We start from the raw sequence: 27,710 nt of genomic DNA on the forward strand, positions 1-27,710 counted from the left end.
GCCACTGCTACAGCAGCAACCATCTCCTCCGCCAGCTCCTGCACCTCCTCCGCAGCGAGTGGCCGCTCCTAGCCTCCGCTTGTCTGCCGGACAAATTTGATGGGGACTCCCGACTCTGCCGTGGCTTCTTGTCTCAATGTTCCCTGCATATGGAGATGTTGTCGGACCAATTTCCTACAGAACGGTCTAAGGTGGCGTTCGTAGTGAGTCTTCTATCTGGAAAGGCTTTGTCTTGGGCCACACCGCTCTGGGACCGCAATGATCCTGCCACAGCCACTGTCCAGTCCTTCTTCGCTGAAGTCTGCAGTGTCTTCGAGGAACCAGCCCGAGCTTCTTCTGCCGAGACTGCCCTGCTGAACCTGGTCCAGGGTAATTCTTCAGTAGGCGAGTACGCTATCCAATTTCGTACTCTCGCTTCCGAATTATCTTGGAATAACGAGGCTCTCTGCGCGACCCTTAAAAAAGGCCTATCCAGTAACATCAAGGATGTGCTGGCCGCACAAGAGATTCCTGCCAACCTGCAAGAACTTATCCATTTGGCCACCCGCATTGACATGCGTTTTTCTGAGAGACACCAGGAGCTCCGCCAGGAAAAAGACCTTGATCTCTGGGCACCTCTCTCACAGTATCCTTTGCAATCTACCCCTGTGCCTCCCGCCGAGGAGGCTATGCAAGTGGATCGGTCTCGCCTGACCCATGAAGAGAGGACTCGCCGAAGGGAAAAAAATCTATGTCTGTACTGCGCTAGTACCGAACATTTCTTGGTGGATTGCCCTATTCGTCCTCCACGTCTAGGAAATGCACGCACGCACCCAGCTCACGTGGGTGTGGCGTCCCTTGGTACGAAGTCTGCTTCTCCACGTCTCACTGTGCCCGTGCGGATTTCTCCTTCTGCCAACTCCTCCTTCTCAGTCGTGGCCTGCTTGGACTCTGGTGCTTCTGGAAATTTTATTCTGGACTCTTTGGTAAATAAGTTCTGCATCCCGGTGTCCCGTCTCGTCAAGCCGCTCTACATTTCCTCGGTCAACAGAGTGAAGTTGGACTGTACTGTGCGTTACCGCACAGAACCCCTCTTAATGTGCATTGGACCCCATCACGTAAAGATTGAATTTTTCGTCCTTCCCAACTGTACCTCTGAAGTCCTCCTCGGTCTGCCATGGCTCCAGCATCATTCTCCCACCCTTGACTGGGCCACCGGGGAGATCAAGAATTGGGGCCCTGCTTGCCGCAAGAAATGCCTCACGTCTCCTCCCAGTCCCGTCAGGCAAGCCTCGGTGCCTCCTCCTACACCTGGTCTCCCCAAAGCCTATCAGGACTATGCTTTGCCTCCTCATAGCCCCCATCCTGGTAACACTCTGCCCCGTGCCAAGCTTCACCCTCTGCCCTCCCTCCCCATTCCCACTCCTGCTGAAGTGCCTGCCTTTGATGGGGAAACCCTACAATCGCTCCCAGTGTTCTCGTCCCACGTGAAGCAATTGCCGGACAAAAAAAGGGGGAGACCTAAGGGGGGGTACTGTTACGCCGAGTGCTCCGGGTCCCTGCTCCTCCCCGGAGCGCTCACGGCGTTCCTCTCTCTGCAGCGCCCCGGTGACCGGGAGCGCTGCACTGACACTGCCGGCGGGGATGCGATTCGCATAGCGGGACGCGCCCGCTCGCGAATCGCATCCCAAGTCACTCACCTGTCCCGGCCCCCGGCTGTCATGTCCTGGCGCGCGCGGCTCCGCTCTTTAGGGCGCGCGCGCCCCAGCTCTCTAAGATTTAAAGGGCCAGTGCACCAATGATTGGTGCCTGGCCCAATCAGCCTAATTAGCTTCCACCTGCTCCCTGGCTATATTACCTCACTTCCCCTGCACTTCCCTGCCGGATCTTGTTGCCTTGTGCCAGTGAATGCGTTTAGTATTGTCCAAAGCCTGTGTTCCAGATCTCCTGCTATCCTTATTGACTACGAACCTTGCCGCCTGCCCCGACCTTCTGCTACGTCTGACCTTGCCTCTGCCTAGTCCTTCTGTCCCGCGCTTATCTCAGCAGTCAGAGAGGTTGAGCCGTTGCCGGTGGATACGACCTGGTTGCTACCGCCGCTGCAAGTCCATCCCGCTTTGCGGCGGGCTCTGGTGAAAACCAGTAACAACTTAGAACCGGTCCACCGACATGGTCCACGCCAATCCCTCTCTGGCACAGAGGATCCACCTCCAGCCAGCCAAATCGTGACACTAGTGAATGTCCTGCAGAGAGCTGGGACCAAATTAACAAAGGCTACCATCAGTAACACACTACGCTGCCAGGGACTCAAATCATGCAGTGCCAGACATGTCTCCCTGCTTAAGCCAGTACATGTCCAGGCCCGTCTGAAGTTTGCTTGGGAGAATGTCATATGGTCAGATGAAACCAAAGTAGAACTTTTTGGTAAAAACTCAACTCGTAGTGTTTGGAGGAAAAAGAATGCTGAGTTGCATCATAGAACACCATACCTATTGTGAAGCATCATGCTTTGGGGCTATTTTTCTGCTAAGGACGACTGATCTATGTAGAGGAAAGAATGGGGCCATGTATCGTGAGATTTTGAGTGAAATCAGCAAGGGCATTGAAGATGAAACCTGGCTGGGTCTTTCAGCCTGACAATGATCCCAAACACACTGCCTGGGCAACGAAGGAGTGGCTTCGTAAGAAGAATTTCAAGGTCCTGGAGTTTCAACCCCATAGAAAACCTTTCGAGGGAGTTGAAAGTATGTGTTGCTCAGCGACAGCCCCAAAAATCACTGCTCTAGAGGAGATCTGCATGGAGGAATGGGCCAAAATACCAGCAGCAGGGTGTGAAAACCTTGTGAAGACTTACAGAAAATGTTTGACCTCTGTCATTGCCAACAAAGGGTATATCACAAAGACCAAATACTTATTTTCCACCATAATTTGAAAATAAATTCTTTAAAAAACAGACGTGATTTTATGGATTTTTTTTCTCATTATGTCTCTCATAGTTGAGGTATACCTATGATGAAAATGACAGGCCTCTCTCATCTTTTTAAGTGGGAGAACTTACACAATTGGTGGCTGACTAAATACTTTTTTGCCCCACTGTTAGCTTGGGAAGCGAGCAGCAACATGCTTGACTCCCTTGCTGGCCAATCCCACGTTTTACAATATAAGTCTGCATAAACTTACATCATGTTGATGTTATTGACATCCGGGTAGTAAGCGGCCACTCACTTCCGTGGCTTGTAATTACTAATTGCTGCTGGTCTCAAGAGCGAGAACTGCTGCGATCAAAACTTTTAAGACTATGTTTAAACTTAATTTTTAAAGCCTTTGTGGTCCTTATTTAGGTCCGCTTTTTGAGCAAAGCCTGAGTTGGTCCAGAATACACACACAAAAATATTTTCACTATAGTTTTTCTTTGTGTCGGTTACACTTTGGTTTTGCTAAAAATACCAAAATAAGGCTCAAAAACTCAGTGGAAACATAGCCTTATAGTTAATTAAGGCTTGTTTCACATTAGCAAGTTACTCCGTTTAGCAAGTTCCGCCACTAGTTCCCTCCTAAAATCAGCTGTCGCCGGCAGTAACCAAATCCTATACGTCCGGTATATAATCCCATTATAGTTATTGATAACGGACGTTATTTTGTGACGGAAGATAGTACGGAAGAAAATAGTTCATGAACTATTTTCTTCCGTACTATCTTCTGTCACAAAGCAACGTTCGTTATCAATAACGGACTATAATGGATTAAAACGGATATTAGAAAAATTCCATAGACTATAATGGGATTTTCTAACGGATGTATAGGATTTGGTTACTGCCGGTGACAGCTGATTTTAGGACGGAACTAGCGACAGAACTTGCTAAACTGAGTAATTTGCTAGTGTGAAAGAAGCCTAATAGTCATTGATGGTTTAATTATGTTGCATTGGCAGCATAGAAATAAGAGATTCTTTTTATCCGGGATAGGTCTATGCTAATTATACAACTTTACAAACACTTTAGTTCATTGTTCGTTCAAAATAGGTCACCAAAAAAAGGAAAACTGTCATTCTAGTGCAGTGGTTCTTAACCTTGTTGGAGGTACTGAACCCCACCAGTTTCCTATGCGCATTCACCGAACCCTTCTTAATTGGAAAAATAAAATATGATTTTTTCAAATTCAAAACATATGTATATATTTAAGTATATATTTATACATAGGTGCACAAAAATGAACAAAACCATTAAAGAACAAAACCATTAAGATAGAAGAACAAAACCATGAAAACATGATTTTCACACAAAAACATAATAATGAATATTTACTGCAAATCAGTGTGACTTCTGCTGTTGTCTTTCAGAGACCAGTTCAGAAATGCGTGGCCTTACCTTGGCAAGTGCCACTCATTGGCAAGAGCCAGGCATTGAGTGAAGGCAGTGGTGGTTTAGTGTGCATACCTGTTCCAGCGGCGTCCATGTGTCCAGAATGTCTGCTTGTCAAAGGGACCGTCTGGCTGAGCCTGTTTAAGACGCTGCGGGACCGGAAGTGCGTCAAGGGAGGCCGTGCTGCAAGTGGTGCGTTCCAGCGTGGGACCCATGCAGGCGATCGCGTAGGAGCGGAGCCACAAAGGGATAGGAGGCTTCCTTTACAGTGGGGTAAAACAGTACTCTGAGATCTGTTAGGTGGGACATGATCACCTGCAGCCAATGCTGGACAAGCGGGGCATGTCATCACGAATCATATGAGTCAGGTGTGTGTCTTGACCTCCGCCAAACCCGCGAGACTGACTCACCGAACCCCTGGGGTTCGATCGAACCCAGGTTAAGAACCACTGTTCTAGTGTGACCTATAAGTGGCTATATTCTAAGTCAATGTTAGACCTTGCATGAGACCTTAAAGGACATCTGCAGCGTTACAAACACTTATCCCCTATACTCAAGATAGGGGATAAGTGTTTGATCGCGGGGGGTCCGAACGCTGGGGCCCCCGGCGATCTCCTGTACGGGGCCGCGGCTGTCCTGTGCAGGGGGCGTGCCAGCCGCAGCATGACGTTGCGGCCGGCACGCCTCCTCCATACATCTCTATGGGAGAGGCGGGGAGGCAGCATTCGTGCCTCCCCGCATCCCCCATAGAACTGTATGGGGACGGGGAGGAGACGGGGTGTCACCGTCGACCTCTAGGTCGACGCTACGTGCCTTAGCGCTCACCATGAGCGCTTATGGCGGCGCCCCGTTAGGGAGATCGGGGGGTCCCAGCGGTCGGACCCCCCCGCGATCAAACACTTATCCCCTATCCTGTGGATAGGGGATAAGTGTAATGCCGCTGCAGTTGTCCTTTAATCATGATTCCTTCATGGTCTTATTGTTTATAAGGTAAAGGTTTGCATAGCAGTTGTGGTGATTCTCATAGTACAGTTAATTACTTACCATCCAATATAGTTTCACAATATATTTCCCATAGCTGTTGTAGAGCGGCATGTGCCCCTTTACGGCTTTACATAGCGCATAGATGTGTTCCCATGGCTTCCATGCCAGCACAGGTGGTTCTGCAGATGTGGCTTTACTATCTGTCAGATTTTCATTATAGATTCTCCAGACAGCACTGACCTCACTAATTATCCACCTCATGAGCTGAGACATAAAATGACAATATCATATTACGCCAAATTATTCTTTTTACATTTTAGAAAAAGTAATCACTTTAGAATAAGTTTCTAGAGGCGTCAGTTTTAAATCCACAGCTTGGACAGTTTTACATACCTCACTTCCAATTAAATGTTCATTTGATGATAATAAATCACAGGAGGTTTCATCCTTAACAACCACAGGAGACTAAATCAAAATGGAAAAGAAAGGAAGACATACAGTATAATGCTCTGCTGGCCTTACAGGTCATTCTTCTATACAATGTATAAACTGGGAATTGTGCAATATTAACATGGTATAAATGTGTACATTTTGAAAATCTTCAGAAAAGTTGAAAACCAATACAATACCAAATCTTTATAACAAAGCTTAAGGGGGTCCACCGACAATTATATGTTATCCCCTATGTTCAGGATAGAGGATAGCTATCTGATAATGGCAAGAGGGTCGAACTACTGGGACCCCCTTCATCTTGACAACAGGGACCTGAGTCTCAGAACAGTGGAGCCAGATGGGCACATGTGTCGCCACTCTATTCTTTCCCTATAGGAGCTGTTAGGCTATCTCTAGCAGTGATGCGCATGTGCATCCGGACAATCCATTCTTAAGGGAGACTGGGGTCCCTGTTCGAGATCCCGATCGGGAGATTGCGGTGGTGGTGGTGGGGGTTGTTGGGGTATTCCCAAAAGTTGGATGCTCAGTTCAAAAATTATCCTACCATTCAAAGTATCCCCTACCCTTAAGGGGAGGTCTGATCACAGGGACACCTGCTGATACCCAGAATGAGGATGAAATGTTCCAGTGCTCCATTTATTGTCTGTGGAATGTTACTCCATTGTTTGGCTTCTGAACGGCCTAAAATGTCCACTTCTAGGCATAAACCCTGTCTCTTTTGTGGTCTTGTTTGTGGGATTGTCAAGCAAAGATATTGAATGTTGGCAACTATGAATCATAATAAAAATGCAATAGCTTACAGTAGATGAAATTATAAAACCTTAATGCTGCCAACTTTAGTATTCCTTTCTTAAAGGGCCAGTGCTACATTAGAGATTAACTCCATTCCTATTTATATTTTTAGGTTTTCCAGGAGGAGTCCAGACATGTCAAAAGTTTAGCTTCTACTGGGTCTTAGTCCTTAGTCCCACTGTAGTTTTGAGCAATAGCAAGTTAAAGTGTGTGGCAATGCACTTCCCTCCCTGGCTGGCCTCCAAATCTGACTCATTAACTCCATAAACTAATGAAGTGAGTGTGTCGGATGTGACTGGCAGTCGGGAAGTGAAACGCACTTCGCTGTGCATTTCAGCTGGCTATTACTCACGATTGCAGCGGGTGACAGGACTGAGACCCAACGCGATCTAAACTTTTGACATGTCTGACGACATTTCAAAAGTTTATATTAATGACAGTAACTATGTTTAATGGAATCTAGATACATTTATGGTCAATATATATATGCATAGACATAAGTAACATTAAAAACTCAAAATGTGGTATATTTATTTAATGAAAGAACTGCACACCTCAGGCTCTGTGTGAGACTGCCTTTTTTTTGCATATTTTTACTAAACATAGCCCCACATATGCTGATTGGTTACATATGGTTATATATTTCAGATAATCTGCTATTTACATGCTCTTCACTTTCACATGCTATTCACTTTTTGTATGATGGAGAAATAAACCTTTTTGCATTTTTAATTAAGCCTGGATAGATGCTACAATTTATATGCATTTGGTAACATCCCTATTTTTATGCCATAAAGATAAATCTAAGAGTACTGCAGGCAGTGTATGTTTTTTTTATTCTGAAAGGACAGGATGAGTGTTCTGTAGTGTACTGTAAATCATCCCCCAACACATTGCAGCTTGTTTAGTTCAAAGAACGAAGTTCTAACAACTAAGTCATAGCAAAGTAGAGAGGAGTAGGTGCTGTCTTTTGATATGCCAGAGAAGTAAGGAAAAGGAAGTTCATTTGTGATACTGCTGGCAAAAATCTCAGCTCAGGTTCCACCCCTAAAAATGAAAAAATAGCTGAGAGGACTTTCAGTGGCTTAAAGGGGTTATCCTCTATAAGGTGACTTTAGTACTTACCTGTCAGACAGTAAGAGACATGCTTAGGAAGTATTTGTGCTTGTCTTGGGGCTAAATGGCTAGGTTGTGCGTCCACCATAATACCGTAGCTATCTTTTCGTGAAATCGCTATTTCCTGCTGGAAATCCTTCTGTCAAACTACAAATCCCATAATACCTTGCTTGTAAGTGTGATGTCATTTTTCTCCCTCCCACACATCAGCCACCCCACCCATTGAAGGACATGTGTGCTTCATCTTTTCTGTGAACAATAGACCAGTGTTTTCTAACAAGGGTGCCTCCAGTTGTTGCAAAACTAAAATTCACCAATTGAAGCAGGCAGGCTCCCTGTCATCACCTGACTAGTGATGTAATGTCTCGAGCCACACTACAATAACTTTACAGCCCCTGTAGCATAGTCAAATAAAAAAACAAAAAAAAACTTGGAATACCTCTTTAATAACAGCAGTGAGAGTGAAAATCACTTCGTCACCACTCTTAGCCTATGTTTACATGGCAGAAATTCTAGATAGAATTGTGAATTCAATTGCTGCATTAATTTGACCAGAATTTCAAATCTTTCAATCACAAAATCTAAGCAGAATTTATGCAGAATTCATGTGGAATTTCCGCAGCAGAATTCTGCAAAAATTTTAGACATTTAATGGGACTGCAGAATCCCAATAAAGTGAATAGGCTTTAAACAGATGCAGAATTTTCATGCGGAGATCCATGCGAAAATTCTGCCATGTGAACATAGCCTAAAGGGTTAATGTAACTAAACCATACAGGTTTATAAAATTTTAAAATTGATGGTCTATTTTAGTGATGATAAAGGTTTAACTTCACAGATTAAAGACTAATAACCTTTTCTGGCAAGGCCCCAAAAACCTCTTTTAGGCTTCTTTCAGACTGCCGTTGTGATACGGCAGTGCAATGCACGTTAGGAAACCAGGGAAGGATAGCGGGAGAAAAGATCCTGCAAGCACTGTCTTTTTCTCCCGCTACTCCCGTTAAAAAAAACAACGGTCTACCAACGGACCCCATAATAGTAAATGGGATCTGTCGGGACCCGTTGTCGTCCGTTGTGCCCTGTCCGGATAACGGATGTTAAAGGCAGAAAAAAAGAGCCTAACGGACGTTTTATGATGGGGCACAATGGCACTGTAAAAGGGGCCTAACACAGATCTTTCCAAAGAGATAACAAAATAATTAAAAGCCTTCACACTAGCATTAATAAGACACTGAAAAGCATAGAAAGTAAACAAAGAATAGATCAGATTTGTAATGTATTTGCTGTTCAGAAGCAAGGTGGATTTCTGGTGAGCATTCTGTACAGTGCCACTAGATGGCATTAATATCCTGTGTACATAGTAAAAAATAAATAAGTAAACCAAATGAAAATGTACCTCTATCTTCCCTTATTTATCTGCATCAGTGAGTAATAAAGATTCAAAACACTGGTTTATGTAATTGATATCCAGCTTAAATTCTGTAAATGTATCAGCTATATTACATTAATACTTGCCGTTCTCTAATTTATGTACACTTTATCATACAAGGTGGCTTTTACTTATGAGCTGCTGCATAAGTTAATTGCTTTAACAACTGAAATAATGTTCAGTTCTAAATTCAAGCATATGGGGGGGGGGGGGGGGTGTTATCAAAACCTGTGCAGAGGAAAAGTGGGGCAGTTGCCCATAGCAACCTGGTTTCTATTTTCATTTTTCCAAGGCTTTTTTAAAAATTAAAGGAGCAATCTGATTGGTTGCTATGGGAAACACTTTTTTTTCCTCTGCACCACTTTTCCTCTGCACATATTTTGATAAATCCCCATCACCCCCCCCCCCCCATTGACTTCAATAGGTAGGAAAATACCCAGCAGCAAATACGCAACAAAATATGGAATGTGTGACCCAATCATTATGATGTATTCACATTCAGCAGATTTATTATAGACATTTATGTGCCAGCAGCTGACTGCAGCTTGCAGAAGTCCCCATTTTGACCACCAAAAAACTCCATTCAGATGAATGGAAGTGATTTTTTATTTGCAACACAATCTGCAACAAATCTGTCAAGTGTGAATATAACGCTTCCTACAATTTCACGGCATATTTCATTTTCAGTGTGCATTTTCAGGCGTAATTTATCTTTTTACTGATGGAGGCCCTGTACACCTTCAGTATACAAAGTTACTCTGAAGGTGTATAGAGCTACAGTATGTATAGAGCTATGTGGCTATTATTTTATGTGAAGCCAATACCTGCCATAAAAACCAATATATATATGATAGTATGCCTCTGAATAATTCATTCGCACACTTACCAAATACACAACCACATATAACTACAACAAAGACCAATGCAAGCAACAATATTACAATACAGTGGTCACATATCAGTTTAATACTGACACTACGCAGAGTATCTTTATACTGTGCAATAAATAGAGTACAATAAAATCCAGTGACTTAAGTGCCATCTTCTTTGACCGGAGTTGTTAACTCCACATCCTCTACGCAAATTTCCTTTTCTGCTGTCCCCTTTAACAGTGGCCTATTGCTGCAAAAATAGTGCCACACCAATTGAGCCCCAATAATAATAATGGTAGTCTGATGACAAACATTGGGCATCAACTACTTTTTGTGCAGAATAGCATGCTAAACTAGTCATTAGAGAGTACATTTCACAAAATAAATTGTTCTGAACTACCTCAGGCTATGTTCCCTAACTACTCCTAACATCCCTCCCACCCTTGAAAAAAATTTCAGAGCATTAAAAAGCTGTGTATCTTACCATTCTTCTTGCTCACATAGTGCAATCTCCCAGCAAGAGAAAGTGGACGTTTCCCAGCAGGCATGACATCACTTAAGCCGGCTGGGGGACCACTTCCGCCCTCACATGGTTGCAGAGCTGTGATGAATAGAAGACCCTCAAGCTCTGTGCATATTTCAGTCAGCATTGCAATCAGTGAGGCTCTCCTGCAGCCTTCAGTCTGTGCAACTTTCAGTGAGAATCCATGGAGCTTTCACTTTCTGTCAATCAAGCTCAGTGCAGAGGAATACTTCCTGAGTTTGGACTCCTGCCAGGCCAGGAGGAGACCAAACTGACTGCATTAATTTTGGCTGGGAACAGAACAGAGCCACCTAGTGGCCATTTTTTAAATAACATTTAAAACATATTTATGTTGAGAATTTTAAAAGAAAATGAATGGGAAAGCGTCTGCTAATTACACAAGGAACACTATATTAAAAGTTTTATTTGGTGACAGGTACTCTTGAAAAAAATAAAATAAAAATTATATAGAGATTTATATATATATATATAAATACATATATATATATATATATATATATATATATACATATATATATATATATATATATATATATATATATATATATATTAGACATCCTTATTATGATCTCAACTTAGTTGCCAGTAACTACTGGTAACTGACTGAAGACATCCAGACATTACACTGAATTTCGTTTTATCTGCTGTCAAAAGCAAATGGCTAGATTATGCATTTCAACTGTGACGGACACAAAGTCAAATGCAGGACAACCATCATGTTAGTAACACAGTATGTCTTGGGAAGCTATAGCGGAGCCAACGTTTTTCTTCTTTCTTCATATCCAAATATGTTCTTTCACTCTAACATCAGCGCCGCGCTCATCCGCATCGCCACCCGGCTTATGAATATTCATCCCCTCTCTCCTCAGTGGAGTCCAGTACAGAGCGGGGAGGAGAGGAACAGTCTGAGGGAGGGGATGAATATTCATAAGCCAGGCGGAGCTGTGGATGAGCGGAGCTGACGTCAGAGTGCCAGAAGGAGCCTTGTAACCCGGCCCGTGCCAGTTAGCAGCACATTTGCATATCCAGAAGAATGAAGATAACGGGGGAACGGCGTGGCAGATCTGGGAATGGTAGTCAGCATATTGATCAGCGTCCCCCGCACTACCAGCCAGTACCTCTGGTTAGTGCGAGGGGAGTTTACTGACAGTTTTCCTTTGGAGTGTACCTGTCGTCAACAAAAACTTTTTATATAATGTAGATAATACCATTATATGTATATTTGTAATATACATAGGTTAAAATTGTTATTATTTTTGGGTGGAAAAATGCTGTTCCTGCAGCTATTGCATGTGTGTTTCTATGAGGAGTCCAAATAGAGGAAGTTAGGGCAGGACAAGCAATGATGTATGAGCCAGGTGCATGTTATAGAGCCTCAGTGCACACTGTCCTGCTATTTCTTAGTGCACAGAGCCCTGCTTGTCCATCCTCACTTTCTGTATTTGGACTCCTCATAGAGACACACATTAAGGGGACCGGCCGTGATGTCACGAGGGGCGGAGCCATGTTGTCACGCTGCTCCGTCCCCTGTATCGCCCATCATTACGCACAGAGTGAACTCGCTCTGTGCTGTAATGATAGCGGGGTGCTGCAGGGGGGATCCCCAGCAGCGGGACCGCGGCGACCTGACATCTTATCCCCTATCCTTTGGATAGGGGATAAGATGTCTAGGGGCGGAGTACCCCTTTAATAGAAGCACACATAATAGCTCTCCTCCAAATGGAAAAAAGCTTGCTCCAAGCTTAGCATATAAGCTTCATTCATGTATCAAGGCTCTCCTTATCCATGTTTTTAAGGCTCTGGAACACTGATTTAACTTGAATGAGTGCCATGTCCCTATTGGGGTCAGTGAGAATCAAGCTGTTTACCTTTTTTTTTTTAAGATAACTAATTTGCATACTTTATCCCCATTAAGGACTTCCTGGCTTATAAGACTTCATAGGTCAGTTTGGTCAGTGTGACAGTCTCCTAAAGGAGAGTCACCACCTGATTAGTCCCAAAGTTAATGGAAGTTAAATAAACCATACAGATAAGACAGTGTCCAAAATATACACTAGATGGGCCATAAAAGCTTACAATCTATAGGCAATAGTTACAAAATGTCAGATACAGGAGTAAGCTGTTCTATTTATGTCAGGGGGAAGCAGTTGGAATATAAAATGAGCATTAGGAGCTACTGTTCTCCCTATCACAGATAATGTTCTCCCCATCACAGATTATGTTCTTTTTCCTATCACAGATAATGTTCTCCCATCACAGATAATATTCTCCCCCATCAACGCTAATGTTCTCCCTCATTACAGATAGTGCTCTCTTCCCAATCACAAACAATGTTCTCCTTCTTTACAGATAGTGTTCTCTCCCCCATCACAATGTTCTCCCTCATCACAGCTTATGTTCTCCCCTATCACAGATTATGCTCTCCCCCATTACAGCTACTGTTCTCCCCATCACAAATAATGCCCCCCGTGACAAATAATGTTCTCCCCTATCACAGATAATGTTCTCCCTATCACAGATAATGCTCTCCCCCATCACAGATGATGTTCTCCCCTATCACAGATTATGCTCTCCCCCATTGCAGCTACTGTTCTCCCCATCACAAATAATGCCCCCCCCGTGACAAATAATGTTCTCCCCTATCACAGATAATGTTCTCCCTATCACAGATAATGCTCTCCCCATCACAGATGATGTTCTCCCCTATCACAGATAATGTTCTCCCTTATCACCGCTACTGTTCTCCCCGTCACAGATAATGTTCTCTCCCATCACAGATAATGCTCTTCCCCATTACAGATGTTCTCCCCCATCACACATAATGTTCTCCCCATCACATATACTGTTTGCCTATTTATACTAGTCTGACTGACTAGCAATATGGTTTTATTTTTCTACTCTCAGTAAAATGGTGAGACTAAAATCCAGCATTGAAATGTTTTTCAATATGTAAAACTACTCCACTCGCACATTTTTACATTTTTCAAAAACATTTAAATTTTTTTTCCAAAAAAAAAAACAGGAAAAAAAAGTTTTTTTATAATGGCTTTAAAATTTACAGCATTTTTACATCACTAGTCATGTTTCAATAAGAAAAAATTGTGAGTTTAATGCTTGTGTTAGCAGCTGTAAAAAGTATCGATTTCAATGAAGACAAGAAGCAGTGTATTAATTATAATCTTGACACACTTCAAAAAGCATTTACTGAAATTCTGAATTTTCATTCACATATAATAGTACTTACCACACTTGTTATAAACTCATGGGGACGTTTCCATGAGTGGATTTTTAGATTAGCTGGTAATTCAATTTTTCCTTCAGGATCATCAAAAAAATGCTGAAAGTAAAAAAAAAAAAAAAAAAACTGATTTGTGGAAAATCTACAAACAAAAGCTCATGGGGGGGAGATTTATCAAAATCTGAGTAGAGGAAGAATGGTGCAGTTGCCCATGGCAACCAATGAGATTGTTTTTTTTCATTTTCCACAGCTCTCTTTAAAAATAGTTAGTAGACAAAATAATATTAGCGCTGGAATGGTTCTATTTAGCGGCTGCCTAGATCCACAACTGTGGGTCCTGGCTAGTCCCCACAAAAAAAGTAATGAACTGGTACAAAGAAAAGATGTGTGTATCGGCGCACAAAAATGAGAAGAAAATGGGTTGATGTACTTACAGGTAATGGTGTTCGGGAAGGTGAAGTGATAATAATAGGTTGTTCAGTTACAATAGGTACCCTGGGGGGTATGTTGATGCGGTTGTTTTATTCAAGGAACAGTGGAGGTAGAGGTCTCCTTTAAGGAAAAAATAATGATGGTGATAACAAGCGTGAAGCAATTCTGGTATTAGAAGCCTAAGTTGATATGTATCACTCAGTATAACTAGTAGATGCAGCGCTCACATTGAAAAGAGAGATTTCTGTAACATTTTTTCCTTGTTCCTTGTCAGTGTTGTAGCAAATCTTTTTACAGGCTTCAGTAATTCAAATAGATACAATTTAGCGATGCTGCTGTTTCCTCAATGTAGTTAAACTGTATGGGCAATCCTTCAGAGCAGCCCTCGATATCTAGGATTCACATACAGGCAATAAATTATATTGAGATAGATATATATATATTTATATATATATATATATTACTTAGTTTTCACTTAATGGTTATGTCCTGTAGCAACTGTTGTGCCCGGACAGCCGCTTACAGTGTACATACAATCTTGATGTTTAGAGCGCAGGATAATGCCGTGCTTCACAGTGGCCATGAATCTCAGCGCAAGTCAATAGTGCATTATCCTGCGCTCTAAACATCAAGATTGTATGTACACTGTAAGCGGCTGTCCAGGCACAACAGTTGCTACAGGACATAGCCATTAAGTGAAAACTAAGTAATATATATATATATATATATATATATATATATATATATATATATATCAATATAATTTATTGCCTGTATGTGAATCCTAGATATCGAGGGCTGCTCTGAAGGATTGCCCATACAGTGTAACTACATTGAGGAAACAGCAGCATCGCTAAATAGTATCTATTTGAATTACTGGAGCCTGTAAAAAGATTTGCTACAACACTAACAAGGAACAAATGTTACAGAAATCTCTCTTTTCAATGTGAGCGCTGTATCTACTAGTTATACTGAGTGATACATATCAACTTAGGCTTCTAATACCAGAATTGCTTCACGCTTGTTATCACCATCATTATTTTTTCCTTAAAGGAGACCTCTACCTCCACTGTTCCTTGAATAAAACAACCGCATCAACATACCCCCCAGGGTACCTATTGTAACTGAACAATCTATTATTATCACTTCACCTTCCCGAACACCATTACCTGTAAGTACATCAACCCATTTTCTTCTCTCTTTAAAAATAAATGAAGCAAACTCATCGGTTGCCATTGACAACTGCAGTTCTACATAGGTTTAAAAAAAAAATTCCCATAAAGTCTGCATACTACTGGAAATGCTTCAAAAAGATACTAACTCCTTCCTGCAGAATGCCTTACATAAACGGCGGGTTATGCAGCTAGTTCGTGCATGCCTACAACAGCCTCCAGCTGTTGCATAACTACAACCCCCAGCATGCACGGACAGCCAAAGGGCATGCTGGAAGTTGTAGCAGCATGCCTCCAGCTGTTGCATAACTACAAGTCCCAGCATGCCCTTCTGCTGTCCGTGCATGCTGAGCGTTGTAGTTTTTGCAACAGCTGAAGGCACACTGATTGCGAAACACAGTTTGTTACCTAACTCAGTGTTTCGCAACGTGTGTGCCTCCAGCTGTTGCAAACCACAACTCCCAGCATCCACCAATAGACCGTACATGCTGGGAGTTGTAGTTTTGCAACAGCTGGAGGCACACTGCTTGCAAAACACTGAGTTAAGTAACAAAACTCTAAGTGTTCTGCAACCAGTGTGCCTCCAGCTGTTGCATAACTACAACTGCCAGCATGCACGGACAGCCAACAGGCATGCTGGGAGTTGCAGTTTTGCAACAGCTGGAGGTTTGAACCCCCCCATGTGAATGTACAGGGCACATTCACACGGGCGGGTTTACAGCGAGTTTCTCACTGCAAGTTTGAGATGCAGCGAATTTGCCACTGCAGCTCACACTCCCAGCGGGAGACTAGCTGTGAACCCCTGCCCGTGTGAATGTACCCTAAAAACACTACACTACACTACCACAAAATAATTAAAAAAAACAAGAAAAAACACTACATATACACATACCCGTACACAGTCCCCTCACCCCCCCCCCCCCCAATAAAAATTAAAAATGTCTGGTACGGCACTGATTCCAAAACGGAGCCTCCAGCTTGAGGCACCCTGTTTGGGAATCACTGGTGTAGAATACCCCTATGTTCACCCCTATGCTAATCCCTAATTCAGGCCTCAAATGCGAATGGTGCTCTCTCAATTCAGAGACCTGTCGCATTTCAAGGCAACAGTTTAGGGCCACATATAGGGTATTTCCGTACTCGGGAGAAGTTGCCTAACAAATTTTGGGGGGCATTTTATCCTTTTACCCCTTATGAAAAGGTAAAGTCGGGGTCTACTCCACCATGTTATTGTAAAATAATTAAATTTTTTACACTAACTTTCTGGTGTTGCAGCACAATTTCTCCTGAGTACGGAAATACCCCATATGTGGATGTAAAGTTCACTGCGGGCCCACAAGAAAGCTCAGGTGCCATGTACATTTGAGATAATTTGCACAGGGGTGGCTGATCGCTACAGTGGTTCAGACAAACACAAAAAAACTTTTAAAAAAAACACCCACATGTGACCCATTTTGGAAACTACACCCCTTAAGGAACGTAACAAGGCATATAGTGAGCCTTAACAGCCCACAGGTATTTGAAGAATTTTCGTTAAAGTTGGACGTGAAAATTAACAATTTGCATTTTTTTCACGAAAATGTTGGTGTTATCCCAAATGTTTCATTTTCACAAGGGGTAATAGGAAAAAAAAGCACCCCCATAATTTGTAACACCATTTCTTCTGAGTATATAAAAACAACATATGTGGATGTAAACTGCTCTGCTGGCACACTACAGGGCTCAGAAGAGAAAGAGCGCCATTGGGCTTTTGGAGAGAGAATTTGGCTGGAATTGAAGCCCATGTGGGTTTCCAAAGCCCCCATGGAACCCACCACATGTGACCCCATTTTGGAAACTACACCCCTCACGGAATGTAACAAGGGGTGCAGTGAGCATTTACACCCCACAGGTGTCTAACAGATTTTTGGAACAGTGGTCCATTAAAATGAAAAATGTAATTTTTCATTTGTACAGCCCCCTGTTCCAAAAGTCTGTCATACGCCAGTGGGGTGTAAATGCTAACTGCACCCCTTATTACATTCTGTGAGGGATGTAGTTTCCAAAATGGGGTCACTTGTGGGGGGTCCATTGTCCTGGTAGCATGGAGGCTTTGTAAACGCACATGGCCCCCGACTTCCATTTCAAACAAATTCTCTCTCCAAAAGCCCAATGGTCCTCCTTCTCCTCTGAGCATTGTAGTGCACCCGCAGAGCACTTTACGTGCACACATGGGGTATTTCCATAATCAGAAGAAATGGGGTTACAAATTTTCGGGGGCATTTTCTCCTCTAACCTCCTGTAAAAATTGTAAATTTGGGAAAAAATTGCATTTTAGTGAAAGAAACAATTTTTTTAATTTGCACATCCGAATTTAACGAAGAGTCATCAAACATCTGTGGGGTGTTAAGGCTCACTGTACCGCTTGTTAGGTGCCTTGAGGGGTGTAGTTTCCAAAATAGTATGCCATGTGTTTTTTTTTTTGTTTTGTTTTTTTGCTGTTATGGCACCATAGGGGCTTCCTAAATGTGACATGCCCCCCAAAAACATTTCAGCAAAATTTGCTTTTAAAAAGCCAAATATGGGTTCTTCTCATCTGAGCATTGTAGTGCACCCGCCGAGCACCTGACGTCCACAAAAGGGGCATCTCCAATGGGGTTACAAATTTGGGGGGCAGGCATTTTCTCCTATTAGTGAAATAGTGAAAATAGTAAATTTGGGGAAAAACTGCATTTAAGTGAAAAAAAATTCATTTACACATCCGACTTTAACGAAAAGTCGTCAAACATCTGTGGGGTGTTAAGGCTTTTTTTTGCTGTTATGGAACCTTAGGAGCTTCCTAAATGCGACATGCCCCCCAAAAAACATTTCTGCAAAATTTACTCTGAAAAATCACATTGTCGCTCGTTCGCTTCTGAGCCCTCTAGTGCACCCACAGAGCACTTTACATTCACATATGAGGAATTTCCTTACTCAAGAGAAATTGGGTTACACATTTTGGGGGGCATTTTCTAGTTTGACCCCTTGTAAAAATTCAAAAACAGCATTTTAGTGAAAGAATTTTTTTTTTAATTTGCACATCCGAATTTAACGAAGAGTCATCAAACATCTGTGGGGTCTTAAGGCTCACTGTACCGCTTGTTAGTGGTGCAGTTTTAAAAATATATGAAAATGATTTCCATAATGTTCAGAAATGCCATAAGAAAACAATGGTATTATAATAAATAATATACATCAATCCTCATTATAAGGTTTACTGGCATTAGCTACTGTTTAAGGTGTGTTTGGGAACACTTCTAACTGTTATACAATTTAATAAGAAAGGCTTTAAAGGGATATTTTGATTTATTTACAAAACACATGACAGCCTCCTAGGGATATAAAGTATCGCATACTTTTCATTGTAAACTTAATAACCCTGCCTGGTGGAGTGATGGCAATCTGGTCTGCCTCAGTCTCTCTGTTAACTTACTTACTTACTTACTTACTTACTCTGTTAACTTAATAAGACAAAGCTATGTGTAATCTGTTATTTTAAAATGTTATTTTAATACATTTTAAAAGGAAAAATACAACCGTAAGGCAGCAAGCGAATACAAAGCTCCTTACAAAGAAGCAAAGTCTACAACATATCAATGTGGTTTTTGGTGCATATAAAAAAAAATCGAACACATAAAGTGTTTCAAGATGACCAGAATAAATAAGACACCTTTGGTCCCACCCCAAAGACCATTTTTTATGAAGACACTTGTGCTTGGCCAAGTGTTCATGAGTAAGCTGGTGCTAAACTAATCTAGCGGTAGCTTATCTCTCCAAGAGCACAGGGATCATCCATTTACAAATGACATCCTATGGAAATTTATGGAAATGTGCAAAACTTACTAATCCTGGACTCTTTCCAGTCTTGTCTTTTTCTTTTCCAGCTTTTCCTGTGTCCCATTTCTCAGCATTTATATCTGCTTCATTCCATTCTGGCCACATTGAAGATCTTCCTTTCTTGAATTCAACTGATGCACCCAATGCATTAGCAACAACTGATGACAAACTAGAAAACAGAACGTATATTTATATTAATACACTGACACCAATGAAGTGAAAATAATAAAACCTTTTGTTCACATGTATTCTATAAATATTTCCCATGGGATACTGCTTGTCTAAAGCTGGCCATACACCCCATGCTGTCAGCCAAACAATTGGCAGCAGAACACTTGTTTGGCCAACAGCTTTTTCCTGACTGCACCACACTTAAAGGGGTAGTTCAGTTAAGTAAAATATCATTTATTTAATTCCCTCATGTAATGATAAATATAACTTCTTAAGCAAGTAATTAAAAGTAATGCTCCATTGCAGAGCTATATGAAGCACAAAATGCGCGAAAATGAGCCCTCCTGCGTCCACTCTCTCTCGGCTTTCTTCCCCTAACTGTCTCTGGCCCCCACCTTTGGAGACAGAGTCATGTGACTTTTATGCTGTTTCTGTTTCCATGTAAGCCACGCCCCCAGAAGCAACTGCACAGAAGTAAGATCTAATTACTCTGAGGAAGTGAGAGGGTTTATAGATGGACTTTGACTTTTTGGGAATGCTGTGAGTTGTAGCTTTGCAACAGATGGAGGCACCCATTTTGTGAATCATTGCTATTTAGTACAGAAGATGGAAGCAGGATGAGAATGGTTGCTTAGCAACAGGGTTGGGGCCAAGGGACTGGGGAAGAAAACGGGAGTTAGGAGGAAGTGAGCACAGAGCAGCAGCAAAGGATGCTGGGATATGTATTTTAAAGACAGCATGTGGGGAAGGGAACAAGTAGAAGGGCAGAAAGGTGTATTAGAGCCACGTACAGGAGATTTAATAGGTCACAGTAGAATAATAGATGCAAGGTTAAAGGGGTACTCCGCTCCTAGACATCTTATCTCCTATCCAAAGGATAGGGGATAAGATGTCAGATCTTTGCGGTCTTGCTGCTGGGGACCCCCGGGATCCCCGCTGCGGCACTGCGCTATCATTACAGCACAGAGCGAGTTCGCTCTGCACGTAATGACGGGCAATACAGGGGCCGGAGCATTGTTATGTCATGGCTCCGCCCCTCGTGATGTCACGGCCTGCCCCTTTCAATACAAGTCTATGGGAGGGGGCGTGACGGTCGTCCCGCCCCCTGCCATAGACTTGCATTAAGGAGACGGGCCGTGATGTCACAAGGGGCGGAGCCATTACGTCACGCTGCTCCGTCCCCTGTATCGCCCGTCATTACGCACAGAGCGAACTCGTTCTGTGCTGTAATGATAGCACAGTGCCACAGCGGGGATGCCGGGGCTCCCCAGCAGCGGGACCGCAGCGATCTAAGATCTTATCCCCTATCCTTTGGATAGGGGATAAGATGTCTAGGGGCGGAGTACCCCTTTAATGTCCTAAGCTGATCTGAGTCGTATTATTTTTAAATTCCGTCCATTGAATAAGCCCTTGCAATATCTAAATACTACTGGGCACTATATGGATAAATCTGGCAAAACACAAGTCGTTTGAGTCCAGCGCATGCTTATGGTGGAATTAGGAAAAAAGCTGTCAACCTATTAAGAATTTTACCAACAGCAAATTTTGCCAAATCCCCCATATACAATATGTTATAGAAAGTATAACACACATCACCATTTTTCTCACTAAGAGTAAGTTCACATGTACGCAGATTTGACGCACAGGATTTGAGGCACAGGATTTTCTGCTGCAGATTTCAATGTAAACTAAATGATTGAGCACAGCTTCTAATCGGCAGTTACAAATCCTACGCATCAAATCTGCGCAGGATCCTGTATGTGTGAACGTACCCCAAGTACATTTCCAAAGGTGCTATTGACATGAAATGTTCACCAGATGTAGTAGTAATCCATCCATCCAAAGAAACCAAATCAATAAGCTCAGAAATTAAGTTATGTGTAATAATGTGAAATGACACAGGGGAAATGTATTAGACACATAAAGAAAGGGAGGGGCAAAAAAGCATGTAAAGCTTAGACAACAGCTGAAATCTATCGGTAATTAAAAAGCAATCCAGCCCCTTATCGGTACAAAATAATATCAGCTGGTTTAGTCCTAACTGGTGGCCTACAAAAAGGTCTCATTGCCAAGACACATTATGATGGGTAAAAACACAGAGCTGTCTCAAAACCTTACCAACATCTTGTGAAAAATGTCACATCAAAAGCACCTTGGGAAATATATTTATTGAGAAAACTGGTGACATGTACGTGCACACTGAACTGAGCCAAGTGTACATATATACATCTCATTCAAAGTTTTCCTTTTATAAGTGCAAACATAAATGTATATCAGCGTAGCATTGATATTAAGATTAGGAGGCAAATACTCAAACAGAATTCTAAACACTCACTAGAACAGAACATGCATTTATCAAACATAGTAAACAATAATCACTTATCTATTGGAAAAAAGAACACAGTTAAAATGAATGATATGAGCAGGGATGTGGAAATGCTATCACCTGACTCCCGGGAGATGCAGTTTCGGTGTAGTGCCATATCTTGTGTTTTGCCATGGAATGAGTTACATGACTCAGCACTTTCCAGTACTGGACTAAGACAGCTCCATTGGCCGACACGCGCACACCTGCCCCCTACCATTGGTTCCTGGGGGGGCTGGGGGGTGTATATCACATGTCAGCCGCAGCACAATCCACATAGTGGGGACTGTGTAAGATGACAGCCGCTGTGCTCAGCTTATGACACCCACGGTCCACATAGTGGGAAGAGTCTCACATGTAAGCCGCAGCGCAATCCCCATAGCGGGAACTTATGAGATGCCAGCCACAGTGCTGAGATCCCACGCGGGCGCACGGTTCCCATGACAAGAATGAGTTAAATGCCAGCCGCAGCGTTGAGATCCACCTTGGGCGCACAGTCCCCATGACAGGGAATTAGTTACATTTCAGCCACAGCACTGAGATCCCCCCCCCCCCCCCCCCGGGCACACGGTCCCCATTACAGCAGTTGCGCAAATAACATTGCAGCCGCAGCACTTCAGCTATCACAGCAGGAGACATCCTCTTGCTGAACTCACACTGAAGGGAACAGTGTTGGAGACAGCATATATGTGGTCACGTGACACACACGCGCACCCCCCCCCCCCCCCCAGGAACCAATGGTAGGGGGTGGGTATGCGCGTGTCAGCCAATGGGGCTATCTTAGTCAAGCACTGGTAACACATTCCATTGCAAAACACAAAGTATGGCACTACACCAGGCACTGGGCAGGTGAATTTTTTATGCATTTTGCCCTGCTTCAGGCAAGCAGGGCAACACTGACTTCTCGCTCTGAATTTAAAATGCCGGCGCTCAGGGTGTAGACTCAGGCTCCAGTCTCGTGCCCGCTCCATACCCAGTGGCCCCCTGCTGATTTCAGTAGCTGGGAGACGCCGCTAATAGCCTGCATGTGGCGATCGCTGCAGGCGGCTATTAACCCTTTAAATCAGAATTGTCAAAGTTGACAGCGGCATCTAAATGGACCTTTTAACCATCCCTGGTGGTCTAGTGGGGTTGATCGGCCCCCCTTAGTGCAATCGATGGGGGTTGGGGCTCGATCCACTGTGGAGGTAGCCAGAGGACGTACCTCTTTATCCCCTTGCTACCATGGATCTGTAGGCTCAACGAAATGAGCACAGGCCACATAGATCAATGAAGTTCAATAGAACTGCATTGTTCTGTTTGAGGAATCTAATGATTCCTCCTAAAAGTGCTCTAAGGGACTAATAAAGTGTATTAAAAAATAAAAAAGTTTTGGAAAAAACACACATTAACCCCTTCCATATTTAAAGTTTACATGACCCCCCTTTTCCTATTATCCATATAAAAAATATGTAAACATAATAAATATTAACTTATTTGGTATTGGCGTGTGTGTAATACTACTTGTCCAAACTATTAAATTATAATATTATATATCCCGCCGGTCAATGGCGTTAACATAAAAAATACCAAACCACAGAACTGCGTTTTTTATGTTTTATAACATCATATCCTAGAAAAATTGAGGTAAAAATCGTTCAAAAAGTCCGATCAATACCAAAATGGTATCGATACAGAGCAAGAAATGATATTATAGAGGTCAGAATTTTTTTATTTTTTATTTTAATAGATTTGCATTGTTTTTTAATTCGTAACACATGATGGAAAGTAAAAATATTTGGTATTGGGTATATTTGAATCACTCTGTATGGTGGGTTAAAGCACTTTCTCCCTACCACTCTTCCAGTTGTATAAATCCTTTGGCAGCTTGTAATAAATGGCAGACTAACAAGCATACAAGTGAATTGAATCATTCTAAGAAACTGAATTGAGCCATATTAAACGAAAAAATAAGCCCGCTTTAGGAGTGTTATGGATTGTCACTCCAGTTTGCAAAACTGCTGACAAAAAGGGTCACAGGGCTGTGCAAGCCCACAAAATATAGCAGAAGATTTCTCTGTTGTCCCTAATCACCAGCATAAATCCAGCAGTAAAGGGTACTATTCAAGTGGCTATGAGGATACAAAGTACCATCATGGCAATACCTTATAATTAGTTTCCTAGGGAATATTGGCTATATTAAAAGAGAGATAAAAACATTCAAACCAGAATTTTTTTTTTTAACTATTTGTCTAATTCAGCTTCTATGTGTGACTTAGTAGGTTTTATTGTACAATAGTGGCCCTCATTTACTATTCTAAACCCGACCTCTTTTGTCGGGTTTTTTTGTCGCATCTTTGTCTGCGCCATGTCGCAGATATCGTGCGCCAGTCTGCGACACGATGCGACATTTTTTCCCGACGGACCCGATGTGGATTCTCCCAAACCCGAAAAAGGGACGTTACGCGACATTTCTGAACTTTCCCACATATTTATAAAGGTTTCCAACCCGAATTTGTTGTATTGTTGTGGATTTTTTCCCGACAGCTCAGATGAGTTGGAAACCAAAACCAACAAAACCCACGTGCGACAAACAGGATGCAACATAATAATAAATACCAGGGGAAAAAAGCAGTCGGGTAAGAAAGCAAAATAGACTTACAACCCGATTTTCTTAGTAAATGAGGGCCAGTGTGTTTGTTGAGTTGGACACATGGACATGTGTAAAATGTGGGAAGGAGACCCGCTCGCGTATAACATATATAAAAGGTAGTTGGACTTCAGAGAAAAATAGAGATTGATTCCTTGAAACCCCCAGGAAGTATTCAATATCACACACATTTTTCAAGTAAACATGGTACAATCTACTTTTCACTGCACATATTATATTATAAAAGGGATAGAAAAAATACTGTAAACATTAGAGACCATTTTTACCAAAATAGGAGCCAATTCAATCTTTCTATTGGCTTTTTTTTATAGATCTATCTCTAACAGTTGTATTAAGTTGTGTGGCAGCCAAAACCAGAAGCAAAACTTTAAGCCTGTTAGCACTGCCTGACTGTTAGCACTGCACCCCCTACAGCAATGCCACTGGCCATAACACGTGTAGTGATAGTTAGGATTAACAGCATTAAATAAATATATCAGTAGTTTGAGGATGAGGACTGCAAATAGCTTCCAAGTTAATTTAACCCAGTGATGCTTTTTTACACATCAGAAGGAACCTGTATACTGATAGGTGAGCCTAGATGGAATAGAGCTTTAGTATGCTAGTGCTTCTCCGGAACGGTCTTTTCAAGACATTCTGTGAAGTGTTAGGACTTGCTGAAGCATATAAACACATTATATTCAGGCTTCATAAGCTCGGAAAACCTTTCAAAACTCAAATGCCTTAAGGGGTATTTCCATCTCACCCAGTGTAGTTAAACTTGTTGGGTAAGTCAAATTAAATATTTTTGCAAATACATTTATTTAGCAGATTTGCCGCCTTCCCTGATATTCCTGCTCCTTTCCTGCCCTCGTTGACAGCTTGTTGACTAGGTTACAGACTACTGCTCCACTCTAGAAGAGATGGTCAGTCTTGTGTTTGTGTATATATATATATATATATATATATACACACACACATATATTGTTACGTGGTGGTCGGGCTGGTGTATCTGTGTGTTGTGTTTGTGGATATGGTTGGAAAATGAGCCGACTGGAGTCGCTACCTGACTCCATTCGGCTCACTGAAATAGCTGGAATATGGCATGGATACGCCAGGTATACAGCAGCTGACGGTTTTGAAATTGTCCCTCCTGATCAGTCTGCCAGATGCACAAATCGTGGTATGCATGCACCTTTACATTCAGATATATACTCCAGAGCTGCACTCACTATTCTGCTGGAGGGATCACAATGTGTACATACTGTGGGTGGTGAGAGGAGTAGGGGGCCTGGGGAGTTAGGGAAAGGAGCAGGGGGCCTGTGGAAAGCATATGAATTGAAGAAAAGCATATCAATTTGAAATAACAGCAACTATATTATTACAAACATGTCGCTAATATGAGAGGTACAATTTTTGGAAATAGCCTACCAAGGGATACTTGGGAAAAAAGGGTGGGAACGACTGTTCTAGAAGAAGAATCAAGTGGCCACCCTGCTTTGTGGAATCAGAGTTATGAGGGGTTTAGATGACTCCTCGTAGACAGTTAGGCAAGGCACAAAAATGCAACAAAATGTAAGTTTGCTCTCCCATAAGGAAGTTTAGTCATGTTTAAGGCTCTTAAAGGAGTTGTTCAGGAATAAAAAAAAAACATAGCTAATTTCTTTCAAAAACCGCTCCACGTCTGTCCCCAGGTTGTGTGTGTACAACTTGGCTCCATTCACTTCAATGAAACTGAGCTGCAGAACCACAACCAACCTGGATACAGACTGGGAGCGGTTTTTGAAAGATAGTAGCTCTGTTTGTCTATTCCTAATAACTCCTTTAAGGGATTGGGCATTTCACTTAGGTTGTACTAGAGATCAAACTTATAGAGGAGCTATTTAGCTGACATCAGGATGTGATTCCTATATACAAAAATAGTTTACAGGCTTGTAGATGGAAAGAACAAAAAATAAATTTAAAAAATGGGCATCAGATTCATATTTATACAATAATAACACTGACCTGTTACATAAAATAAAAAAATTATCTCCTGACATGACTGAGATGAATGTATGTGAAAAGATTATATTATTGGAATTTTTAAGCTCAGATGAAACATCATTTTTAGAGCAAAAGAGGTTCAGCTCCCTCCAGGCTGCCTAAACCGCATTGGCTTGCTGAAAAAGTTTAGTTATTAGACATTTTTGACATAACATTCTAACCAAAGCTCTAGTGAATTGGATGTCTGTACGGTTGCTGTCAGAGACTTACTGCAGTATGATTTGATTTGCACTGTTGCTGATGTATTTTTTAAGAACAGACCGCTTGTCCCTGACATTAAAGAAGGACTCTAGGAAGATAAATATATATTTATTTTGCTTATATATTGCAATAAAGGCTATTATTAGAGAATAATGTAGAGGTTCGTGTGTATGCTTTATGTTAACCTGTTTTAACTGATGTGGCAGGCATAGGTTTTCAGCCATATTAATTGTATTTAATAGCAACAAATATTTTCTAATGCTGCCTACATAGGAACATACATATGAACATAGTTAGTTAAGGTTGTTTGTAAGAGTCCATTGAGTTCATCCTAAAACCCTACTGTGTTTATCCAGAGGAAGGCAAATAAAACCATTAAGCTAATGACAACTGCCCCATGACAGAGGACAAATTTCTTCCCAACTTCAATATGGCGATCAACTTCCATGAAATAAAAACCTTGTCTCTTCCTACCCTATCTAAGATTAGGAAAAATCTCTGGCTATGAAACAGCTGCGTCTAAATGAGGAATTGGTTATCACAACAGAAGATAAAGGGGGTACTATCTTTGTGATGAAACGTTCTAGTTATATACAAATGTGTAGGAAACTATTGGACGATAAGACTACTTTTGTCATAGGATCCCACAAATGTATATAACAAGGAACTTATAGGGATCATAACACAGGCTAAGTGTAATAAACTCCTGAGTGAACAAGAATGTGATTTCCTAATACCATCTAACCCAGTTGTCCCAACCTTCTATGCCCTGCCCAAAATACATAAAGGGGCGCTCCATAGTGGAGAGCATAAGAGGATTGGGACAAAATGTGGGCATTTATATTGACCAATGCCTGAGAGATTTTGTATTAGCCTTGCTGTCTTATACGAGAGACACTACTGACCTTCTTAAAAAATTAGAGGGCTTGACGATAGAGAAATAACATGAAAAGGCAAAATTGGGCCGTTGATGGCGCTGATCCTGATGGAAAGAAAGTTCTATAGACCCTTCTCAGTGTCTAAAACGTGGTTTATTAGCACTGAAAGCAACAGTTGATTTATAATAGAAAA

At 42.0% G+C, this 27,710-nt stretch overlaps 1 protein-coding gene across 7 annotated transcripts in view; it reads right to left on the minus strand.

Annotated features, from left to right (window-relative positions):
* The window catches only part of ADGB (androglobin), a 231,417-nt gene that overhangs the window by 178,504 nt on the left and 25,203 nt on the right, over positions 1 to 27,710 (minus strand). For all 7 annotated transcript variants that reach the window (XR_008891477.1, XR_008891478.1, XM_056567311.1 and 4 more), the window contains exons 2-5: positions 19,234 to 19,396; positions 13,775 to 13,867; positions 5,718 to 5,789; positions 5,385 to 5,588 (exon numbers count right to left, since the gene is read on the minus strand). Coding sequence is in view for 5 of the 7 variants with exons in the window: in XM_056567311.1 (XP_056423286.1) it covers positions 5,385 to 5,588; positions 5,718 to 5,789; positions 13,775 to 13,867; positions 19,234 to 19,396 (532 nt within the window). In the remaining 2 variants the exon portion in view is untranslated. The remainder of the gene's footprint in view (positions 1 to 5,384; positions 5,589 to 5,717; positions 5,790 to 13,774; positions 13,868 to 19,233; positions 19,397 to 27,710) is intronic.

This window comes from Hyla sarda, chromosome 3 (assembly GCF_029499605.1).
Source record: "Hyla sarda isolate aHylSar1 chromosome 3, aHylSar1.hap1, whole genome shotgun sequence".
NCBI classification, from domain to species: domain Eukaryota; kingdom Metazoa; phylum Chordata; class Amphibia; order Anura; family Hylidae; genus Hyla; species Hyla sarda.